General features: G+C 37.1%; 1 protein-coding gene across 4 annotated transcripts in view; it reads right to left on the bottom strand.

Moving 5' to 3' along the window:
- The window catches only part of LOC126346130 (nucleolar complex protein 2 homolog), a 137,369-nt gene that overhangs the window by 45,782 nt on the left and 65,628 nt on the right, over positions 1-25,959 (bottom strand). For all 4 annotated transcript variants that reach the window (XM_050002164.1, XM_050002163.1, XM_050002162.1 and 1 more), the window contains exons 7-8: positions 13,696-13,884; positions 9,557-9,676 (exon numbers count right to left, since the gene is read on the bottom strand). In XM_050002164.1, coding sequence (XP_049858121.1) covers positions 9,557-9,676; positions 13,696-13,884 — 309 coding nt within the window. The remainder of the gene's footprint in view (positions 1-9,556; positions 9,677-13,695; positions 13,885-25,959) is intronic.

Genomic DNA, 25,959 nt, shown 5'->3' on the forward strand with positions numbered 1-25,959 from the left:
ACAAAAAAAAAAGTAAGCACTTGGCTCAAAATTGCTTTGTCCACTGAGCTCTCTTGTTGGCACCTTTCTTTCTTTATTTTTGCCTTTATACACTTCAAGATCTTCCAACAAATTGTGAACATGTGCTTTTTGTGCCCTGTGGAAAATGTGAAAATTATACTCAATGCTCCCTATAGTATGGTTGGTTTCTGCTAATTGTAATCCCAAGGCAGTTCTGCTATGTGACTGCAAATGCTCCTTAAACTCTACATTAAAAGAGCAGCTGGTTTGTCTAGTTTAATATTCATCACATTACAGTCAATTCTGTGTACCCAGAATCACAAAAATTGCCATATGCACTTCTTAACATACGTTTTACATGAAGTTTTTGAGTTTTAACATCTTTAAAAATGACTTATATTTTCTGTAACATTTATCTCTCTGCCTGGACATACTGCTGTGAAATTCTACTGAGATAGTTTTCATTCTTTCTTTATAATTTTTTTTCTCTCTCTCTATTTAAGTGTGTACCTGTTATTTATTTTTTTCTCTTTAGCCTGTTGTACTGACACTGAGGTGAAAAAGGCTTTTTTATATTATGGTGGATGGCATGAATCACAGACTGTTCATCTCCGACGAAGACCTTGTTGGCTGAAAGATCATTTTCTGACAGTCCTTTTGTTGTGTCTATCTGTGAGTAGCAACTATCCTTTTTCTAATACTGTTACACTTCATCCTGAATTTTCTATTCCAGAATTACTTCAGGGTTGACAACTACGACAGAAGTAGTGAGAGGCGACACAATGAGGGAGGCACATATTGTAATCCACCAATCTCACATAACCTGTTGCCACAGCAAACCCCCAAAGTTGTTTAACGTTTCCTGGTGCTCATACTTGGTCAATTCTATGTAACAGCTGAATGATAACTGGCACAGTAATTACAATGACTGACTTCGAAGCTAGGTGTGGCAAGAATTTCTCAGAGAGTCATTTCTTGAAGGTGACAGCATTCATTTGCGAATGGAAGTTACTATTGTTTTTCTTACACACTTAAATTCATGTTTACTCCAAGGAACCAAATTAGAAGAAGAGCCAGCACGCAGATTAAGTATCTGAGAACCTTCTTCTACGGTAACTTAAAAACTGCCACTATGATCATTCATTTTCCAACAGGTATTCATGGAATTATTCTTATTCACCCATGTTTCATTAAGGTAATACACTGTAGAAATACCTCCTCCTCTTTTATTGTGCATCTTTATAACAGACGTGCTTTGTGCTGCTTCTATGACATTTCTTTAAATAAAAAACTCTCTCCTTAACTCATTTAAAGCCAATGTATTTTAAAACTCTTTACATTGACAAAGCACTACCTTTGAAGCAAATTTGCTTAAGCATAAATGTAACAAGTTTTTGTGATGTTGGGTATTCCTTTCTCCTATACATTTCAAACTCTGAGCACTTTACAACATTGTTATCAAAATTATCTATTTGTCTTACAGATTTCTTTCAATTTCGGTGATTTTCAGGAGACACGAAAACAAATTTTCCAGAGGTTTCTACAGCTCCAACACTTTTGTTTACTATTCTCTGTACAGTTCTCTTGCCAACACATGCTTCTGCGTTTCATTCTCGAGTCTCCAAAATGTCAAAAATAGAAGTACCATTTTCAGATTCACATTTGAAGAAGTTATAAATGATAGACATAAACCTCTTCACCAGCTTGTGAAGCATCTACATCTACATGATTATCCTGCAATTCACAATTAAGTGCCCGGCAGAGAATTCATAGAACCACCTTCAAGCTATTTCTATACCATTCCCCTCTTGAACAGCTCAAAGGAAACACAAACACTTATGTTTCCTTGCGAGCTCTAATTTTTCTTATTTTATTATGATGAACATTACTCCATATGTTAAGTGGGTGCCAACAAAGTACTTTCACACACTGAAGAGAAAGTTGCAGTCTGAAATTTCATGAGAAAATCCTGCCACAGCAAAAAAATCCCTTTGTTTTGATTGTTGCCACCCCAATTCATGTATCATATCTGTGGCTGTCTCTCCCCTATTTCACGATAACACTAAATGAGCTGTCCATCTTTGAACTTTTTTGCTATGGATCCCACACCTGACAGCAATACTCCAGAAGAAGGAGGAAGTAATCTGGTAGACCTGTTGATTTTTTAAGTGTTCTACCAATAAATCACAGTCTTTACTTTGGTTTCCACACAACATTAACCATGTGATTGTTGCATTTTAAGTTATTCGTAATTGTAATTCCTAAGAATTTATCTGAATTTACACCCTTTAGAGTTGTGTGTTTTATCCTGTAAACCGAATTAAGTGGATTCCTTTTAGTACATGTGAGGCTGACTTCAGACTTTACATTATTTAGAGTCAATTCCCACTTTTCTCATCATACAAGTATATTGTATATCATACAGGTATCTTGTCTAAGTTGTTTTAATCTCTGACGACTTTGCAAGACAGTAAATCACCATACCATCTGCAAACAGTTTAAGAGAGCTGCTCAGATTGTCTCCTAAATCGTTTACTGCATCAGGAACAAATGCAAGATATCATTTCTGTTTTACTTGATGGTTTTGCCTCGATTACTACATTCAGTGATCTTTCTGACAGGAAATCACGAAACCCCTCACATGACTAAGACGATACTCCATAGGCATGCAATTTAATTAAAGATGCTTGAGAGGAACTTCACCTTCATTGTCATCACCTGACATTCATCTGGAAATCACACATTCACAGCTATAATGTTACAAGAAAGTAACATTAACATCTGACTGAATAATTCGCTTGTTCTGTGAATGAAACTGCGCTGACGCGAAATACGGGAACAGCGCAGTTTGCGGGAGAGAGATTCTCACAGTCTAGTTTGTAACTCGCAGCTAGCTGCTTGGAGAGAGAATGAATCTTATTGGCTGCTATCAGTTAATGGTGGGGGAGATGCAGAGTGGCTGAAAGTAGGGCCACCTTCCAACATGACACAAGCTATAACTTCAATATCAAAAAAGTTCCCAACGCCAATTATTCAGTAACATAGTCAGAAAATGCATTTGTATAAACTGTCCTTATATCATATCAATAATTTGTTGCGGCAGATAAAACTAAAATGCAGCTCTTCCAGAACACATCAGTGCAAGTCTGATCTCCATAAAGTGAGGAACTGGCAAGTTTTAGTGAGCAGAATGAAACAGAAGATTAAGCATAAATTCCATGTGGGACATGGCAGTTCTACTTCGTGCTTCCTTGCACACCTGGTGGACTGTCAATCCTGAAGTAATTTTGAACAAACTACAGCACTTATGATGATATCTGTACTTTGGTTTTCTGAAAACTGAAAATTTATGTTTTGTTGTGAACTTTCTTAATAGTAAGGTTTGGTAGTTAATGGGGTCACCTTCTTCTATTTCCATTGTAAAAGTTATTTTTGGATGACTGCTGCCACCTGCTTGTGCAAAGTATTTTAGTTGTGGAACCTTGACAGAAAATTTTACCATACTACTACCCATCACAAGATCATATTTTTGAGTATATATTTTGTCACTCGATGTATAAAAACATTGTAAGCTAAAGCAAAATCTAAAAATTCAGTTAGTTCTGTACATACTGCAGTACTAATCTTATTATGAGCAGTTTATGTCTAATAATTTCAATAGTTTCTTTTGGGCAGACATTACTGTAGAGGTACAACCAGGGGTGCTAGAAGTGCATTATTCGGTATATGTGTATCCTTGCTAGCATTTGCAAGCTCAGAAATGTTTCTAACACCCGAACAGGTACTGAATATGTAAACAGATTTAAGTTTGTTGTTAAGAAACTTGTACAATCTCTACCACAGTAATGACATGATGTTTAAAAATCATCATATTTTAAGTGCACGTTTTTCACATGTATGAAAGTAATATTTTTCATTATGGCAGATTTTATTGTTTTAAATATGTAAGCTGTCCACTAGTTGTATTTATTTCTCCCATGTTTATCTGCAGATCTGAAGGTGGTCTTCATTAGACATGAAAATTTTGAGGAAAAGAAAGCAAAATTAGCTGTTTTTAGTAAAATAATACAAAATCAGCTATTTGTACAAGACATCACGAAATTTGTAATTTTGCCACATAATGTTATAAATCTGTGAATGGCATGTTACTAATATTTGTAACTATGAAAACAATCAATTATTGATAAAATTATTTAATTGGATAGATAAAAAAATCTCCATCTGGTTAAGTCTCACCTGGCCCACAGTTCTGAGTGACTTTCCCAAAATCTACCCCTTTTCATAGATGTCTCCAGTCCTTTTACTTCACCCTTCTTCCTTCCCCTTCAGCCATTCTGCCTGAAGAAGGAGCCACTGGCTCCATAAGCTTGCCAATCACAACAGTCTGTGTGTGTGTGTGTGTGTGTGTGTGTTTTGCTGCTGCTTGGTGAGTAGATTATTTATCTATACAATTAAATAATATTTGTAACTGATAGTCATTGAAAGTCAAAACTGCATTTTGACTTCTAATCTCCTCTAGGCTGTGTAATATTAAATGATAGATCATTTCCTGTGCAACAAACTATAATGTGTTGAGGAACATGTCACTGAAATTGACAAAAAAGATCAACAAATTTGGCAAAACAGTTTGGCAAAGATAACATTAAAACATGGAAAAAAACTCTGAAATGGCAAAACAACACCTAATTTGGCAGAAAGACAATCAACTACAGAAAAAACTAATTTACGAAAAAAACTTAATAAGAAACAACATCTAATTTGTCAAAAAATTAGAAATTCGGAACAAACAGCAAATTTTGCAAAATGTGACACACAATTTGCCAACAAACAACACTGAATTTGGAAAAAAGTCAACACTGAATTTGGGAAGGGGGAGGGGGGTGGGGCCTTGGGGAACAACACAGAATTAGCAATTTGTGTAGGAATAAATTAAAAAATAAAACAACAACTGCTGTCAAATTTGGCAAGAATACATATAGATTTGGGGGGAAAAAATAATTCGACAAAGTCCAACACCAAATATGGCCGATTGAAACCATTAATCTAAGATCCAAAATGTTTTGTGATAATAGATGGAAATAAAAGAAATTTATTCTACACTTTCTGGTTTACTGTTTTATTCATGACCGTATTGTGGCTTGCAAAAATAAAGCAAATAACTGGAAACTTAATTAATGTGTTTGGATTCTGATGCCTCCTGAACAGGGTACTACCACTTGCTGAAGAATTTGTAGGAGACTACCAATGTGGGTTTAGATGCAACAGATGAACAGTGGGCCACCTATTTACCCTACGTCAAACAACAGGGAAATGTTGGGAATACAATACAGACCAGCACAAGCTCTTCATTGACTTCAAAAAATCCTATGACAGCGTACACAGAGGTACTAGAATCAGAGTGCTACAGGAATTTCAGTTTCCAGCTAAAATAATCCACTTGGTGTCAATGTGTCTAGAACAAACACTCTGTAAAGTACAGACAAGTACCAGTCTACCAGAACAGTTCGAAGTTCAAACTGGCCTCTCCCCTATATTATTCAACCTTGTGCTAGAAAAAATAGACTGGGAATTTATGCAAACTGACCCCATTGGAATACCCCCAGACAACATGTCTATGACTCGACTGGCATACACAAATGATATAATCCTAATCAGCGGTTTTAGAGAAGAGCTCAGAAGAACGGCAGGCTCATACTGCAATATTGCCAGTAGGGCAGGCCTGCAAGTCAGTGAAGATAAGACAGAATATTGGCCCTGTTCAAGTCAGCGAGAGATGGGGGAACTGCTCACGGTGGACAGTCTCCAATTCAAAAGGTTGAATACTTTCAAATACCTTGGTAGTCTCTGCAGTAATCAGAACCATTGTGAAATTGAAATAAATGCAAGAATTGTCGGAGGCAACAGAGCATACTTTAGTCTTCAGGATGTGCTGAAGAAACAATCCCTGTCAAGAAGTTTTAAGATCAAGCCTGTACCAAAGTATGATTATGCCAGTGGTTATGTATGGTTGTGAAAGCCTCACCTTTAGGAGAACAGGTGAAGGGAAACTACTTGTTTTCAACCGAAAAATCTTCCAAAAAATATATGGTCCTGTGATAGATCCACAAACAGGAGAATGGAGAATTTGAAAAAAACAAGAATTAAAAGAGCTTTACGCACAGCCTGATATTATAAAAAGAATAAGAATAAGAAGAAGGTTGACCTGGGCTGGACATGTAGCAAGGATGAATGAAGAGAGGATACCCCATGATGTGTTTCTGGGAGCTGTAGCTGGAAGGAGGTACCAGGTACGATCGCGGACAAGATAGAAGGACAATATTGACAAGGACACTAAGGATATTGGACTAGGAGTGGGTGAGTGTTGGCAGGAGGCTCGCAACCGGGAGCGATGGAGGAGGAGTATGGAGCAGGCATATGGTCACTAAGGCCCAAGCCACGGATAAGTAAGTAAGAATTCTGATTTATTAGCAAATGAGATTTCCTATCACACATTACCAATGTACTACAGTATATTCTATGGAATTAGATATCTTAAATCATGGTTTTTAATAATTTATTTCTTGTTTGTAAAAAAGATAAGTTCATCCATTAAGATAATTTTTTCATGACTTTAACAACCAGAAATAGTGAGATTATTTTTGGCTACTTCAAACACAATCATTACATAAATACTTATCATATTTACACTGAAAAAATAAAATATAAAGTTGAATAACAAGAAGTTGGAATTACTTACATGGACATGAATTGAATACATCATAAAAAAAAAAAAAAAAAAAAAAAAAAAAAAAAAAAAAAAGGGGGGGGGGGGGGGGGAATCAGATAAGCAGCTATGCACAAGCACCTGACTTACACTATGAGAAAAATTCTTGGAGCACTCATAATATACAACAACCATTTGTTTCAAGTACTGAACCACTGCTCAACAGGCTTACTGTTAGTCAGAAACATTGAGAAGTATTGATTAGGTTGAAAATCATGAACAGTTTTGGACACAAAGTTCCATCATCCAGTAAGAATGTCACAAGAAAAACAGTAAATGCTCAGTTAAAGGTTACTATTAATGTGATTTCTCCAAGTCATGGTGTGGAATGGGTGGACTATTTACTCAAAAAAAGATCTGTCACACGTCTATGCAACAGGGAAACAACACAAGTCAGAATGCTAGAAGGAGGGACATGTCTTAGATCAAAAGCAAGAACATAAACATTTGCACTTAGGCACCATAGCACTGAGAGGAGTGTCTTAATGGACAGCCTGCTGGTTTACCAGTTGGGCATAACAATGCTGGGAACTGGCATATGAACTACTGTGGGAGGGGATAGAAATAAAACCACAGGAATTATAAAACTGCAGTACTAAATGGACTGTCCACTTACATAAATATAAGGCCTTCAACAATAAGGATGAAACAGAACCATGGTGTAACACAAAAATGTTACAGTTAGACAAAAGCTTTATTTGTTGTGCTTATTTGCGACTCAGCATCACCGCTATATGATGAGTAGCGACTTTCCTTTTCATAATATTGTTACATTCAATCCTGGATTTTCCACTGTTTGATAAATGTTACAGTAATACACACAAAAAAAACCTTTCATAATAAAATGAAACCCAGTATCTAGTCAACAAAAATTGGGTACTCCGTATAAAAACTTTATACTAAAATTTAAAAAAAAGTCTTATTTAGCCAATAAAATATGTTGAGGGAGCAGTTAGATCATATAATGTAACCCCACCTGTGTCATACTGTGCGCACTTTTGCAACATTATCCTGCATGTGAATGCTCCTAAAATGCTATTTAAACAACAACACTGACTACATCAATGCATAAAATTTTATTCAAAGAACCATCAGAACTTTGGGTCACACTGATTAGACTGAAAATCCACTTCATTTGTGAATGATATATCTTTTACTGCATGATTACGTTTGCAAGCCTGAAGCTCCATTGTTGGGTGCCACACACCACAACAAGAAGAGAGGTAGGACATGGTACAATATGTTGTTAACTTTACGAGAAAAACAAGTAAATCCTCAGGTAACGGCTACTACTCTTATGGCTTGTTAAGTCATGAGTGTGGGACGGATGGCCCAATTACGAAATATGCACTCGCACTTAGGAGACATTTGGAACTGCAACAGGAGAAACAACAGAAATTTCCACGCTAAAGAGAGGACGTGCCTCAGATCAAAAGTAAAACTGCACATGAGCAGTGAGAGTAAGCCTACCTCACCAGTACACAAAGAAGTAAATGGCACGGTCTGTTGTCTTACCAGCTGTGTGTGGTGGAGCACACAACTGGCAAATGAACTAATGATGTTGGGGACAGAAAGTAAAACCGGACCATTTGCTTCATATATATAAGACTTAGACAATAAGGATGAAACAGTACCATATTGTAATACACCCAAAAAAGAAGGAAAGAAAAAAATCTTTCGTATTAAAATGAAACCCAATATTTAGGCAACAAAAATTGGGTAAAGCATACTAAAAATTTTATGCTAATATGAAGAAATACCATATTTAGGCAATAAAATAGGGTGAGAGTGAACAGTGAGATCGTACAATGTAAACCCACTTGCCTCTAGTACTTATAAAGACAATAAAATGTAACAAAGATACACTAATGACCAAGAGTGTCAAAAACAGAAGCCATCTCTATGCTAACGACCATGTGATGCATGTGCCCATGGGGTGTAGAACTTTGTGTGAGCTAAAAGGTATGAAGTCAAAAGTCAACTAGATGTCAGGCATACAAGATTGAGGTATATAAACTTGAAAGTGTGTGACTACATGTCAACAAGTACCGATAAAAAACAACCTATGGTTAAATGCTTCACATGCTCATTAGCACAGAGCTGGTGTGTGTTTTTGCTACTCTAAGGTGTTAATGTATCTTTGTCACACTTTATTGTCCATAGGACACCCGTGACTTAACAAACCATGTGAGTAGTAGCCATTACCTGAAGATTTACTTGTTTTTCTTGTAAAGTTAACAACACATTGTCCCATGTCCTACCTGTCTTCTCGTTGTGGTGTGTGGCACTGACAATGGAGCTTCAGGTCTCCAAAAGTAGTCATGCAATAAAAGATATATCATTCACAAATGAAGTGGATTTTCAATCGGATCAGTGTGACCCAAAGTTCTGATGGTTCCTTGACTAAAACTTTATGCATTGATGTAGTTGGTGTTGCTGTTTGAATAACATTTTAGGAGCATTCCCATGCAGGATAGAGTTTAATTGTTGCTCAAGCACACACAATGTGGCACAGAGTTTGTATTATTCATAACAATATCTTCCAAACACAACTGCCAAAAGCAATTGTTTCCCTCTTTTTGTTCTGATGGTCGCCAGTTTTCCCAACTGCTGTGCCTACTTTTCAATTTAGAGCATAGCAGAAATATCAGTCACCTATAGAAGAATGGAAACCTGGATTACATATCAATGGCAGCAGAAGTATTTTTCAGGCCCATTTGTCTTGTTTATGGTTTTTAATTATTTCTCTTGCTAATGTCATATGTAAAAACTGTTATACAAACAAAATCTTACCTGTACTAACGGATATACAAGTTGTTGCAGCTGTGGTTTGTTGACCGATGCACCCAAGAGGTCAGTCCACAGATGAATTGACTGCATGAACTGCCAATTACAGACTGCCTGTCTGTTTTCCTGCAAATTGTTTATACTTGAATAAAACTATATATTTTCACTTAAAATACGTGCACAAATGGTAACAATTTCACCATTCCTACAATGTTACGGACTTCTAGTTTTCTCAACATAAACATTTTAAAACCATTTGTATCTTTCAACAAGACAGAATTTTCATTTCATGAACTACTCTTTTGCTCTTATTATAATCAGCAGATTGTTATAACTGCACAAACAAGCCATAAAATTTCCTCTGCTTAATGTTACACAAAGCAATTTTTTGGATGGCTCAGATGAATGGATAAACACAATGAGAGCTAAAGAAAAAGCATAATGGCAAAGATCCAAATGTTTGAGATTTGTATGGCTCTCTTATTAAATTATCGGGATATTTTCAATGATCTGTATAACACCAGAAGAAATCTAGTTTGCAAAGATATGGGATAGGAAATTTGTATTAATGAAATCACAGCCAGACGAAAGTAAACAATATACACTACTGGCCATTAAAATTGCTACACCATGAAGATGACGTACTACAGACGCGAAATTTAACTGACAGAAAGAAGATGCTTTGATATGCAAATGATTAGCTTTTCAGAGCATTCACACAAGGTTGGCACCAGTGGCGACACCTACAACGTGCTGACATGAGGAAAGTTTCCAACCGATTTCTCATACACAAACAGCAGTTGACCGGCGTTGCCTGGTGAAACGTCATTGTGATGCCTTGTGTAAGGAGGAGAAATGCGTACAATCATGTATCTCGACACTGCTGCTCGCGTTGGTCGAGATCCAATGACTGTTAGCAGAATATGGAATTGGTGGGTTCAGCAGGGTAATATGGAACTCCGTGCGGGATCCCAACAGCCTCATATCACTAGCAGTCAAGATGAGAGGCATCTTGAAACTTCCTGGCAGATTAAAACTGTGTGTCGAAACGAGACTCGAACTCGGGACCTTTGCCTTTCGCAGGCAAGTGCTCTACCACCGAGCTACCCAAGCACGACTCACGCCCCGTCCTCACAACTTTACTTCTGTCATTACCTCGTTTCCTACCTTCCAAACTTTACAGAAGCTCTCCTGCGAACCTAGCAGAATCGCAGGAGAGCTTCTGTAAAGTTTGGAAGGTATGAGACGAGGTACCGGCAGAAGTAAAGTTGTGAGGACGGGGTGAGAGTCATGCTTGGGTAGCTCAGTTGGTAGAACACTTGCCCGCGAAAGGCAAAGGTCCCGAGATTGAGTCTCAGTTCAGCACACAGTTTTAATCTGCCAGGAAGTTTCATATCAGTGTCCACTCCACTGCAGAGTGAAAATCTCATTCTGACAGGCACCTTATCTGCATGGCTGTAACGGATCGTGCAGCCACACCTCGGTCACTGGGTCAACAGATGGGAATGTTTACAAGACAACAACCATCTGCATGAACAGTTCAATAACATTTGCAGCAGCATGGACTATCAGCTCGGAGACCATGGCTGTGGTTACCCTTGATGTTGCATCACACACAGGAGCACCTGCGATGCTGTACTCAACGACGAACCTGGGTGCACGAATGGCAAAACATCATTTTTTTCAGATGAATCCAGGTTCTGTTTACAGCATCATGATGGTCGCATCCAAGTTTGGCGACATCGCGGTGAACGCACATTGGAAGCGTGTATTTGTCATTGCCATACTGGCGTATCACGCGGCGTGATGGTATGGGGTTACACATTTCGGTCACCTCTTGTTCGCATTGATGGCACTTCGAACAGTGGAAGTTACACTTCAGATGTGTTATGACCCATGGCCCTAACCTTCATTCGATCCCTATGAAACTCTACATTTCAGAAGGATAATGCACAACCGCATGCTGCAGGTCCTGTACGGGCCTCTCTGGATACAGAAAATGTTCGCTTACAGCCCTGACCAGCACATTCTCCAGATCTCTCACCAACTGAAAACATCTGGTCAATGGTGGCCGAGCAACTAGCTCGTCACAATACGCCAGTCACTACTCATGATGAACTGTGATATCGTGTTGAAGCTGCATAAGCAGCTGTACCTGTACACGCCATCCAAGCGCTGTTTGACTCAATGCTCAGACGTGTCAAGGCCGTTATTATGGCCAGAGGTGGTTGTTCTGGGTACTGATTTCTCAGGTTCTATGCACCCCAATGAATATCCATTTATCACCTGCATTTCTTCTTGGTGTAGCAATGTTAATGGCCAGTAGTGTAACTATCATCCAATGGACTGGAGACTGACAAAATACAAAAGTTGTTCAGTAGCTGGTTTCCCTTTTGTACAGGCTTAAGAAATATGCAAAGAAAATCTGAATGAAACTGGAATCTTTTACAATTATCTTAAAGACAACAAGATAAAAAGGTAATGAGACAATAATTTTCAAGTTTGTTCAACTATACAAAACAGTCAACAGAGAAACAATGAAGAGATATACAGTGTTTTAACTTCTAGAACATCCACCAGCAATACAAATATAACTAACTATATACCAATGAGGATGCCATTCTAAGAACTGCTACCTTTTGAACACTACATTAGCCACTAAAGCAGAAAAATGTAAGAAACATGTCATAATGCAAAAGAAGTTTAGTTGTTGAAAGTAGCAAGTACAGCAAGGCGTGAAAGGATGGTAATTTATTGTGGTGAGCAACTGTTGCATCTGGTAAGATTATGAGCGAAGTACGTGAGTAAGTCAGTCAGTCATAGTCATAGCACTGGTTGAAAGCTATGTAAATAGAATTGCTTCTTCAGATTATAAAGAAATTTCCCACAACTATGCAACTGCAACCTCATTGCAACTCATCTGCATAATCTCTCTCATCGCTGTGCTCAACTATAATAAAGGAAAATACACTTAATCTGTTTTAAGATGTTCCCAAATTTTTGCTAATGTGATTCAACAGAATGTGTCCAGATGTTCAAATAAAATTATTATTACATCAAAAATAAAGATCTAAATGTAACAAAAATGTGTCAATACAACATAAGATAACTGAAACAAATGACAGTACATTCAGAGATGGAGGAATTAAAAAATTATCAGGCTCATTTGCTTATTACCAAAAAGGAGGCAGAATGTTCCATTCACAGTTCATGGAGCACTACATGATAGCAACTTTTAGTATCAGAACCTGTAGCAGCTAATACCTTGAGATGGACTGATCCAGAAAGCACTGGCTATAAAAAAAAACAGCTACCTAGATTTATGTTTCAGCCTGGTAAATAATTTTATCATCTCACAAACATTCAGTTTACAATCAATCATCCTCAGTATTCATTAGATCTGCAGTTAACAAAACAAGACTAGCTTTATCAGGTAATATACAGAATTCAGAGACATGAATTATAAAAGAAATCTAAATTTACACACACACACACACACACACACACACACACACACACACAGAGAGAGAGAGAGAGAGAGAGAGAGAGAGAGAGAGAGAGAGAGAGAGAGAGAGAGAGAGAGAATTCAGTCAACTAAAATCAAATAATTTTGAGCTCACTGAACAAGGATATTTCACCAGTCACACACATTAATAATTCTGAATAGGTATATCGTTTTTGGAAACAAATGGAGCCAAGTTATCTGAAAATTATATAGCAAATGATCTCAACTGCACCTTACTGCAACAATAATTATGAGGCATATTAATATTTAGATTGTTCAAATGACTTACACATGCTGACAGTACAGAAATTATTTCTGAGAGCAGTACTATGACCAAAGTGAGTCAATCTAAGCAAAATGCATCAATTTTTCACGTTCTTCTGTGTATCTTATTGTACTGAATTAGTCAACTATTCTGATTTCAGACTAAAGAAAAAACATATATTTCATAAAATGGCCAGATGAAATTAAAGGTCACAGTTCCTATAATTTGTCCTTTAACAGATAAGAAGTACTATTTACAATTATAAAGTATTTTTCTTAATTGTATTTAGTTCTGACAGAGCCCAATGCTAATATGATAAAAAGATCCAAGTAACTTTTCTCTGAACATTCAATAGCTAGAAATGAGTATATTTACCTTTTTCTGAACAGTAATAGCATTTCTAAGGTGAATAGCAAGCTGACGAATGTAGAGGAAAACGTGGTAGTATGAAATGTTTTCATCTAAATTATATAGCTCTGTGAGTGATCGTCTCATGAAATTAACTGCAGGCAATGTGTTTGGTGAGACAAATTTTGAGTTTTTTATAAATGCCATGTACATCATCTGAAACAAGAAAACGATACAGATATTTATGTATTCCACCAACAATAAAGAAACATTTTGCTTCTTCTTCTACACTCATAGTGAATATAAAGGAACATTTATGTAAATACTAAATTGTGAGTACTATAGTACAGTATCATATTAATGTAGGTTGCAGGTATAGTGTTTTGTTATTTATAATATCTTACACATTATGATTTTCTCTTATAACATTAAACATTCAAGGAATCAAAATAAATAAAAACATGTACTTCAATTCAATTCAGCAAATAATCTCAAGATATTACAGCGAGGCTCTGGGCAACTTGTATTTGGTGTAGACAATTAAATTTCTATTTGCATGTGCAGCTCATTCTGCAATATACTGGGGCAGGAGGGGAGGGGGGGGGGGGGGGCACAATAGAAACACATTATGTAATGACTTCAGATTATCCTTCTAATTAAATTCCTGAAACAACAACATTCTTTTTATCATTCTGAAATCCCACCACAATCTATTTTCCTTTTTCATGATAATAGATTTTTTTTATGTCAACCTGCTAGTTTCATATGGTGGCATTCAGCCTTGTTTTAACCATGTGAGCTATAAAAGTTTTGACAATGTACTACTAATCAGTATCAGGTGATTCCTACCTAGTGAGCATTTCCAACAGAACTACATTTAAAAGACTATCTCCCTTCTCATTGTCTTGTAACTATTATGATGTCTGGCAGTGATGCCATGAGCTGACTGGCACAAGTCATAAGTGTATCACATGAGCTGATCACATAAGCCGATAGTGGGCCTGCACTAGCCATTTTGGTTTCTACCTACACTGGCATTCAACAGTGAACTCCATGTGCTTTATGTAGCAAAAAGTGCTATTTGTTGGACTGTGTTTTGTTCCATATTTAGACTTTGTCTGTATCTGTCGCAGCTGACTCTAGCTTAGAGATGGATTGATAGGTTTTTCCACTCCTCTTACTTTCTTTTCTTACACAGCCTAAAATGATTTTATCCATTTCCAGTTCAATACTGGCTTATTTATTTCATGTGTTTATACTCAATTGTATGTGGAAATAGCCACTGACAGTTTGCACAAAACCTACATTTCTGGTGACTTTCTGCTATGAAAATATTTGAATGCAGAGATGAGAGATGTAAAAAAATGTCCCATTTATATAGTCATAATCACTTTTTAGTGAGCTAATGTCTAACAACATTTACACAATGCAAAATTTGTATTCTTTCTTTGCTATATTACAATCTTTTTTTCACTATCTCAACATACAAGAGAATCCCAAAAGAAACTGAACTCATTTTTTGACAGGTGGAGCTTTTGTAGTTCCACATTTTGCCACTAGGAGCACATGGAGCAAATATTCTCATCAGTAAACCAAGTGCTGTCACTGAAGGAGGTCAGAACAAGTGAGTTTATAGTGACAATTACTTTGTGTGACTGTCGTTTTTGCAATAGCAGCGTGTGGTGGTGAAATTGTATATTTTGCTCTGAAAAAGTGGAACAGAAACTTCTGATATGTTAAAAATGGCTTATAACAACATCGATATGGAGAAAACACAAGTGTCTGAGCAGTTTATCCTTTTCAGAAATGGTGAAATGTCAGTTGATGACAAACCTCGTTCTAGTCATTCTTTCATGGCTCGAACACTTTATAATGTTGAAAACGTCTATGAACGTGAAGCCACCATAAACAGCAGTACGTGAAAAGAAACAACATAATGCAAGCTTAAAATCATTAACACAGATGGTTTGTGTAAATCATATTATTGTGTATGTAATGAATGCTGTTGTCTCCATGAACATGAATTTTGGCAGTGCCAAATGGAATGAGCACAAACATTCCACACGAAGATTTGGAAAAGAATAATGAGAGTGTGAATGTAACTGCTGCAGGGCTGACAATCAGATATTATCAGGCTGTATTGTTGTTCAAATGGGTGAAACTGAAACCACAGCTATGTGAATTTGATAATTTACATGAATGTGAACAGTAAATAGCAAAGACACACTATGAATGAGCTTGTAGGTATGATGACAGAGTATGGAACTAGTACTGACTTGTATTACAATGTGATATCCATATCATGTCAGATGGTGAACTCAATGGCAATTTAAAGATATGTATATCACAAACAAATATATTACGTACTTAGACTGCTTTCTCCAAAATCGTCGGCCTTTAGTTTGTGTTTTCATAACAATGACATCACTGAAATCTGTGTACCTCTGTTTTCTTCAATAAGGCGTGCAACATTAAATTTTTTGTTGTACAACATGAATTTCAGGGAATATATTATGTCATATGTTTTCTGATATTTGCTGTATGATTGTTACATGTACAGCTGCCACCCAATTTCCTGCATGGCATTTTCAAGGTATTGGACCTAAGGTCACCGCTGGTGGTGTATTCCTAAACCACACACAGAAACAAACACAACCACATCCTTGACTGGCTTGGCTCTGGATAAAGTTAGACATGTATAAAAAATGTTTAATGCTTCAGGCTTACAATGACTGAACATAATTTAATTTACTTTAATAGTTCTGTCCTCCTATAAAACTTGATAATTTATGTTCAACAATTCCGTCCTTCACCCATCCTAATGACATTTCCCTATGTACAGCCTATTTTTTGTAATTCTGTATGATCATGTCTTCATTTGTGCATGAATCCATAGAATTTGTCTAATTCTGTCTATTGTACTATATAAGCTGTTAGTCTCATCTGTAAATCCATATTCCTTGCACAACTTTTTCTAAAGGATATATAGTAGTATCTATGACATGAAATTGAAGGCTCTTCTTATGGGTTTTCTCTAGTTTTCCATTGTCCACAACCAAATGGTGTATCTAAATAGGTAACCCAGGGATGTTTAGCCAAATCTAATGCCACTCATCAAAAATATATTTGTGCTCACCAAATACAAAAAGCTGCTATAACATGTAATCTGTATCACTGCACTGCATTGTAATGAGTTTTAACTGAAGAGCCTTATGCAATTTAATTGTACATATGGAACTGTTTTGTAGTGTCAGTAATGGCTGACATCTTGGTGTGGCAGCTACAGACTGTTACTAAATAAGCATCTTAAAAAATAAAAATATATTATAAATGAAATCCCCCCTGAATTTCAAATGTTGGTAAATCCTCCAGTCAAAGACATACTTTCAAATGAAATAATTTTAAAACTCGAAGTAATAAGAAGGTGAGCAAAACTACAATGGTGTCAGCCATGTTTACAAGTAAAAATGTCTTTTCCCATTGAGGGCTTTCTACTGTCTCAATCAAACAATATCTCTTGTCTAGCAATGTACTAAAGATGCAGCTCTCTCTTCACTGACTTAGATTTCAGAGAGGAAGATGAAAAATAATACCACTATCTTTTGAACCATTATACTGATAAATCTTCAGTATTTGTTACATGCAAGTAGGTAACTATTTTATGTTGGAAAGAACACAAAGAAATTCTGGGAGCATAACAAAAAACAATTGCATTAGTATTTCTTTACCTTGACGTTAGTGCTAATGCTATTAATATTACAGTTTGGTATTTTTTACTAGTTTCAATGAAGATGCAGAGGAGATGCATAAAGAAAGAGTCTCATTCTAGTAGGCTCTCTCTTTCTAAATAAATCTTACAGCATTACAAACAGATTTACAACAACATTCCAGCCCGAGATGCTAGAGTTGGCAGTCGTGTGGATGAAGTGTGGGTGTGCTTGATTGTCTCTATGAATATATATTATGCCTGTCTGCAGGTCAACATGTCTTCTTTGTGGTAAATAGCAATCTGTCTTCTCCTATACTGTAGATTTACAATAACTTTCCTTTCTGTGAATGTTATATTTTGCTCTTTTTAAATTTTTTCAAAGATGAAATTTAACATTTTCAAGTCATTATGTATTCAAGCAATAGAACCATAAAGAAAGAGTTGGCAATATTACAAATAGTGATCCAAAAGTAGCAGAGCAATAATAAAAAGAAAGTGCTGGAACTAAAAATATTTCTGCGACATACAAGTTTTTACAGTTGTGTAAATGAGATGTTCATTATGTTACCAATGCCACAGGCACCTGTGCATCAAAATACCAACAGCAGCTTGGGCACAGTATACACAGGAAGTTAACAGAAGTGGCTTGTACTCTCATGCCTTGAGTTTCTACCAATGTTCAAAGTGTTGGACTATTGGCGAGTGCTTTAGAACCATTCCTCATCCACTTTGTTCAACCACATACCACCAACACACCAAACACATGGCTAAAAATGAGATGGAATGTATCAATATTATGAAAAACATAGTTGCTACTCGCCATAAAGTGGAGATGCTGAGTCACAATATGCACCACAAAAAGACTGCCAGAAAGGGTATTTCCAGCCAACAAGGCCTTCATCACACACACACACACAACACACACACACACACACACACACACACACACACACACACAGACAGACAGAGAGAGAGAGAGAGAGAGAGAGAGAGAGAGAGAGAGAGAGAGAGAGAGAGAGAGAGAGAGAGAGTGTGTGTGTGTGTGTGTGTGTGTGTGTGTGTGTGTGTGTGTGTGTCGTTGCTGAGGCCAGACTGCAAACAGTAGCACATGATGGGAGAGGCAAATGGGTGGTGCGGGTAAAGAGGAGGCTGGGGTGGGGAGGGATAGCAGGGTAAGGCTGGGGGACAATAAAGTGCTGCTTGTGAGAGGGTAAAGGGACAAGGTGGAGAGAGGGTAGGGCAGCTAGGTGCAGCCAGAAGGTTAGATGAAGGGCTGGGGGGGGGGGGGGGGGGGGGGGAATAAAAAGACTGCATATGTGTGTTGGTGGAACAGATGGCTATGTAGCACTGGAATGGGAATAGGGAAGAGGCTAGATGGGTAAGAAAAATGACTAACAAAGGTTGAGGCCAGGAGGGTTACGGAACTGTAAGATATATTCCGTCAAAGACAGAGTTACCTGTGAAACCAGTCATATGATCTGCAAGGTAAGCTGCAACAACTGTGCTGCATTCTACGTGGGCATGACAACCAACAAGCTGTCTGTCCACATGAATAACCATCAACACGCTGTTGCTAAGAAACTGCTGGGCCACATGCCGCCCAGCATAATGTTCTTGATTTCTTCATAGCCTTTACCATCTAGATCCTTCACACCTGTTCCAGTGTTTTTGAATTGGACAGGTGGGAACTCTCCCTGCAATATATCCTATGTTCCCATAACTCTCCTGGCCTCAACATTCATTAGTTATTGTCCTTACCCGTCTAGCCCCTTCCCTGTTCCCATTTTGGCACTACACAGCCTCCTATTCCACCAATCGACTTAAGAGGCTTTTTACTTCTTCCCTTTTCTGCCACCCCCTACCTCACCCCCACCCTCTGTCTAACCTCCTCACTGCCCCTAGCTGTTCTACCCTCTCTCCACCTCGCTCCTGTAGGCTCCCACAAGCAGCACTCCACCAGCCCTCCCTCACCCCCACCCTGCTATTGCTTCCTCTCATCCTTACCCCACCAACCAGCTGCCTCTCCCATCATGTTCTGCTCCTTACAGTCTGGCCTCAGCAGACAGTGCGTGGTTGTGCGAGTGTGCATGCCCTCGCATGTATATTGTCTACTTCCAATGAAGTCCTCGTTGGCCAAAAGCTCACTTTCTGACAGTCTCTTTGTTGTGCCTATCCACTATACGGTGAGTAGCAACTATCCTTTTCATAATATCGTTAAAAACAAGAACAAATGGAACACTTCTGACAAACAAAAAGAACAGAAGAATCTCACAGAGAGATCCCTAGTTCTAACAAGGCAGTCAAAAATATTCTAAGCTATGTGAAGTGCTGTTTGGAACATTGCCAGCCATTGCAGATATCATACTTGGTCTTAATGAGACACAGCTCTCATAAAAGGTATAAACAACAGAGTTACTAATTAGATCTACAACAAAAACTATTAACATAGTGAGCAAACATACAAAAAGCAGTAAATTCCTGATTATTTAAAGAATTGAACATCCATGTTAAAAACAGCTCCAGACATTTCATTACTCTAAACTGTGTTTGAGTGTTCAGTATTTAACATTCAGTAAGTTAGCAAAAAAGGTTTAAATAAAGCTTAAAGATTGTTGGAAATTGCTAAGTGCTCTAATTATGAAGCACTGGATGAATACAGTGTGGGTAATTTGTGCTCCATTTTAAGCAAAAACAGTTTATCATGTATCTCAATATTTGTGATGTCATATCTCCTGAAGTGTGTGTCCAAAATGATAGAATTTCATAGTTACATTCTGTGATATATGCTTAAACTGTCTGCAACTGTGCTATGAATAGAAATGATAGTAAAGAAGTAATAAATTAAAACCCCATGTCTAAGGCTGAAGTCTTACAGCATGAATAGCAGAAATGTACGCAAAACACTTTTTTCCTTACATCATTTGTGGGAAGGTGTCAGCAAGCAAAAATTTTGTAAATGTTTGAAATTATGTGTAAAGTTTATTGGAAGTCACTAAGACTCTCATTCCCAAATGCTACACAAATGAAGTCCATATATTTGTGTGCAATCAGCTATGCTGCCTCACGACATATATAAAGTTTCTAACTGTTTTACTTGTCTTAGTGTGCTAACTGTCAATGTAAGATTAAACCTCTTAATAAGTAGATTATGGCAGCATTTAAAATATTTAAATTCGGTCAATAATTATGCAAAATATTGAAAATCAAATTTTTGTTGCCCCTGGATGTCATCAGATAGGCAACATGCAACTGGTATCGAGTTCTGGGGTGATTCGTTAGTAATAAAGATGGTGGAAGGGTAATGCTTGTGGATACCATTACTGCACTGGGCGTGTGTGCAAGATGATGATATAAAAATTTGCTTAATGACAGTATTTTAATAAATACAATGTAACATGTGAATCTCAGTGATTAAGATGTGATCTGAGATTGAGGATTCCAAATCCTCAGAGGAACAACAATGGTATCTAATAACCTTCCAAATCCAATACATGAAAACTGAAGCATACTCAGACATACCTATGCTATATCCCAAGCTATCTGACAAGTCAATTGAATGACTGTGACTGCAATCTTTTTATTACCATGACGTAACCATAATTCAGTCCAAATCCAAAGCAAGGTCGTCAGTGAAATATGACACTCCGCAGCATTGAAAGCTTATTTATTAGGAACACCAATGTACAGGTAGAAAAGAAATGTACTCCTGGGCAGAGAGTGCTGTTATTTATAGAAACATCAAAATACTGCAACATATACAAACAGAAGAAATTTCAAAAATCTTCCAGAAATGATAAATACTAAATAACAAATAACCACTGGTAGCTGGTTTTGAACTGGCAACCCACAGCATATCAGCCATTGATGCTAATCATTATACCACACCACATGTAGATGAGATTGTAGCATTGCTTCCTCCTTGAAAAAACAGCAACCTGCAATTTCAGAAGTCCTCGCTGAAACCAAGTACAGCACCTTGGATCTAGATGTTCTCAACGGTTCTCCATAAGGAAGCACTGGTGGATCCTTGTGTTCTGGTCATGTTGCTATATCTTCTTTGCTATGATGAGCATTGAAGGTATCCTCAACCACTAATGCTTCACGACCTCTCTGTTGGTCTTCAGTTTCCTTTAACCTCCCATTGTCACCATCAATGTATATCTCTTGATAGTAGTAGGGCTTCATCCAAGCGATATGGAGAAATCTCTGTGCTTTTGTATTCTTCACAAAGAGTCATAATCCTCAATTTTGCATGTGACATCCAACAAGTGGCAAGGGATATAATGCGGCCCAAAATAGTTCGTCATTAACTTTTCCTATGGCCCCACTTTCTGCACAGACAATACCAAGTCTCCTGTGCTCTATTTCACTGGTCACTGCTTGGTATCAAAGTGCTCTCAGTCTTTCTCCTGGTCATGCACTGACCATATAGGAACCAGCTGTGTTGTTTCTTCTATCCTGAATATCATCCATTTGAAATGAGAACAGTGTATCCAACAGCATTTTGTCCTCACGATCAGGGACCAGAAAGAATGTTGTGAAGCCCGAAGAGTCTTGCTTCGCTATGTTATATGCAAATGTCATGACGGGCAGTATTATAACCTAATCTCTCTGTTCGACATCAATGTACATTGAGAACGTATCTGCCTATGTCTTAACGAAGCACTCTGTGTGTCCATTCATATGAGGATGGTACACAGTTTTCATCCCAATAATAGTCTTCATTACAAAAGTTTTTCACAATCAGAGCTCATCACCTGGGAGGGGAGCAGGAGGGGCTCCATGCTTCAAAATGCCTTATACACAAATTTTTGCAGTTTCTAGAGCTTCAGACTTGTTGATAGTGCAACAGGTGAGTTCGTCAGTACATCACTTAATGTGGTGATGACTGATTTTGTTCACAATGCTGTTTTCTGTCAAAGGCTTTTTCGAAAGACAGTTGAAGTCCTTGTGTTTGAATCCACTTTTGAATAACACTGTCATGTCATACTCCTGAAGTCTCAGTACCCATCTCTTTAGCTGACTTAGCAATACTTCAGGCTCATAGGTATGACCTAATATATAATTTGTGTGTCAACAAGGTGATTCAAATAATGAACAACAAAATGAAACAGTTGTGTACTTTGTTTTGAAAATGTAGAGTAGTTGATATAAGTAAATTGGACAGATGCCTTAATACCAAACAAGAGTTGCACCTAAATTTCGAAGGCAAAAAACTTTTGTGACAAAATAAGTGAAATTATCATGCAAAAAAGTGACTTAAACAAAATTCTAAATATCAGAGGTATTAGGAAAGCTTTTTTTTTAGAGTAAATGGTAGCATAAACCAACATCCAAGCAGCCCTGAACAAGAAAAAACTGGCGTAACAGCTAATGGTCTTATAAAAATTAATTTACGTAAGTAGCTGATACTTCTAGTAGCTTAAGCTTAAACAATGCATTAGTGTCTGGTGGTAACTGCAGTGAAGCAGTTCATATAGGTAGCTGTGCTTTTGTAAAAAATCAAGAATACAAACACAATTAAATGTCTAACAGTGTTCCACCAAAACATTCAGTGTATCAAAAACAAAGTGCAGCAGCTTGAAGTCTAATCGCTAACCCTACATAGCTCTGTTATATGCATCGCTGAGCACTGGTGCAAGGAAAGTGAAATTGTCTATGTAACTTTACCCTCATATATACTAGCATCTTCTTATTGTAGAATTTCAATTATTGGGGGAGGATCATGTACTTATATTAAGAATGAACTCCAATATAAAGTAAGAAGTGACATTGTCTCTCATGGTGAAGAAAACCACTTTGAAGTGTCAGCACTAAAGCTATCATCTCAAAATGTTTCCAAAAAACTTGTCATATTATGTGTATATCATTCTACTAGTGGTGATTTCGACATATTCTGTGCAAAAGTAATAGTGTGTCTAGAACAGGCATCAAACACTAAAAGTAACATCCTGATATGTGGGGATCTTAACACAGCAAAAATAGATGATGTTACTAATGCTTTTCTGAACATTTTATGTAGCTTTGGAGTGACATCACTAGTCAGTTGTGCAACAAGGATAAAGACACACTCAGCCTCTACTATAAATTATATAGCCACTGATATTGGCACAGAAAACTGACTTAGTACTAAAAAATCTAGGACTTTCAGACCATCTTTGTCACATTGCACAAATAAATGTTCCTTTGGGAAAAGCTACCAAGCTACATGCATACAAAAGAATCTACTCTAAATCAGCCATGCAAAATTTTACTGTAGTGTTAAGTCGCGAAACCTGGGATGATGTATATGCACAAACAGATGCCAACAAAAAGTTCTGTCATTTCATGGCATTGCTTAAGCTCAAATTTGAAGAAATGTTTCCAAAGTCCCTCTTCCTGTTGGAGCACAGTGCAAAACGAAATGGATTACCGGTAGGATTACAAAATCTGCCCAAACCTTCAGACAACTCAGTTCTATAGAGAATACATTCAGTGACTGTGGTTTTGTAAGCTATTACAAAAATTACAAAAAAAATCTACAGAAAGGTAGCTCAGGCAGCTAAAAAGTCAGCTAACAACAAACTGATAAAAAATGCAAATAACAAAAGTAAAGCTGCTAGGAGTTCGTGAGACTGGAAATCAAAAAAAAAGAGGCAAACATTAAAATCAGGCAATACAATCAGTGATCAAAAAGAGCTGGCTAACTTCATAAACTCATACTTCACTAGTATTTCAAAAGACCTGTAGAGCAAATTTCCAAAAAGATCTGATATTCCAGTGCAAAATTACATAAAAAATTCAATGGTTCTGCTCCCCACTACTGAAAGAGAAGTAAGCAGTACCATAAAACAATCAAAAAACAAATCCTTAACAGGACTGGATGAAGTCCCATTGTGTGTGTTAAAAGAGTGCATAGACAGCATTAAAGCCCCTTTAACTGACATAATTTACCAGTCTTTCAAGACTTGCTGCTTCCCAGACTACCTGAAACTAGCTAATACCATACATCTTCACAAAAAAGGTGATGTTGAAAACATAGAAAATTACAGGGCAATTGCTTTACTTCCAGTATTTTCCAAAATAGTGGAGACTTTAATGAAAAATAGACTTATGAGCAACTTAAATAAATATAATCTTCTCTGCAAGGAACAGCATGGCTTGGCTTCAGACTGGGCAGAAGCACTGAAACCGCAATAGCTCCGTTTATTAAAACTGTTCTTGAATTACTAGACAAGGGCAGTTATGTAACTGGAATTTTCCTAGCTTTCTAGAAGGCCTTCAATGCCGTTGATCATGACATTCTTCTACACAAGTTGGAGTCTCTGGAAATCAGGGGAGTGGTAAATAAATGGTTCCTATTGTGCCTAAATAACAGAGTGCTGAGAGTAGAAATTTAACAAAGCACATCAAAATATGTGGTAAATCACTTATCTGACCCACAGTATGTTAATTTAGGAGTCCCACAAGGAAGTGTTCTGGGCCCAAAATCGCTCTTAATTTATATTAATGATTTCCCACAATGTGTGGAGCATGGAGAAAAAATACTTTTTGCTAATGACAATAATGTACTGATTACCAGCGAGACACCTGACCAGCTACTGGAAAAAGCCACTGAAGCACTAGCAGATGTTTACAAATGGTCTACAGAGAACAGAGTAACTCTCAACATTAAGAAAACAAACAGCATGTAATTTAGAATAAACAAGAAGCACAAATCCATAAATTTAAAACTACACAACACTTCAATAACAGATGTAACTAACACTAAATTCCTAGGACTGCACACTGACAGCGAAACTAAAATGGATGTACATGTCATGATTATCTCAAAGTGGGTCTCCACGCTACACTAAGCGCTTAGAGTATGCAGCGGCATCTGTGTAAGGTCAGCTTCCTTTGGTTATGTGCATGCCATCCTTAGCTACGGAATAATCTTTTGGGGAAATAGTACACAGAATCTACAAACAGTTTTCAGATTACAAAAGAGAGCTGTAATAATAATAGCAAAGTGCAGTAAATGCGCTCATTGTGAAGTATTATTTAAAAACCTGGGCATTCTGACTGTTCCTTGTGAGTTTACTTTTCAGACCATAATGTATATCAGACATAATTTTGACAATTATAGCTTGAATAACATTATTCTTGATCATAACATAAGGTTCAGTCATTGCGTCCATTTAGATAGTCTTGATTATAGAGGCATGATAATCTATAACAAGCTACCACAGCATATAAAAGAAATTAGGAGTATGTATTCTTTAAAAAAAACTGTAAAACTGTTTTTGCAAGAGCATTGTTTCCACACTTTGGACGAATATCTCAAAAGAAAACCAAAGAATTGTTGGAAACACCTTGTATAAGTTATACCTGACATATATTTGTCGTTCACATATTATGTATTTATGCCTATGTATTTGTGTCTGTTCCATATCAACACACCGAGTATATTTATTTAAACAATATAATTTTTTCATTATGTTATATGTATGCAGGGCTTTGTATTTATGCAGGTTAGTTCTACATTAAAATACTTATGCTTATTAAACAATGTAAATGGCATTAGTTACAAAAATATTTAGACTTCATACCATAATTTGTAC

The sequence above is a fragment of the Schistocerca gregaria genome, chromosome 1, assembly GCF_023897955.1.
Source record: "Schistocerca gregaria isolate iqSchGreg1 chromosome 1, iqSchGreg1.2, whole genome shotgun sequence".
Taxonomy (NCBI): domain Eukaryota; kingdom Metazoa; phylum Arthropoda; class Insecta; order Orthoptera; family Acrididae; genus Schistocerca; species Schistocerca gregaria.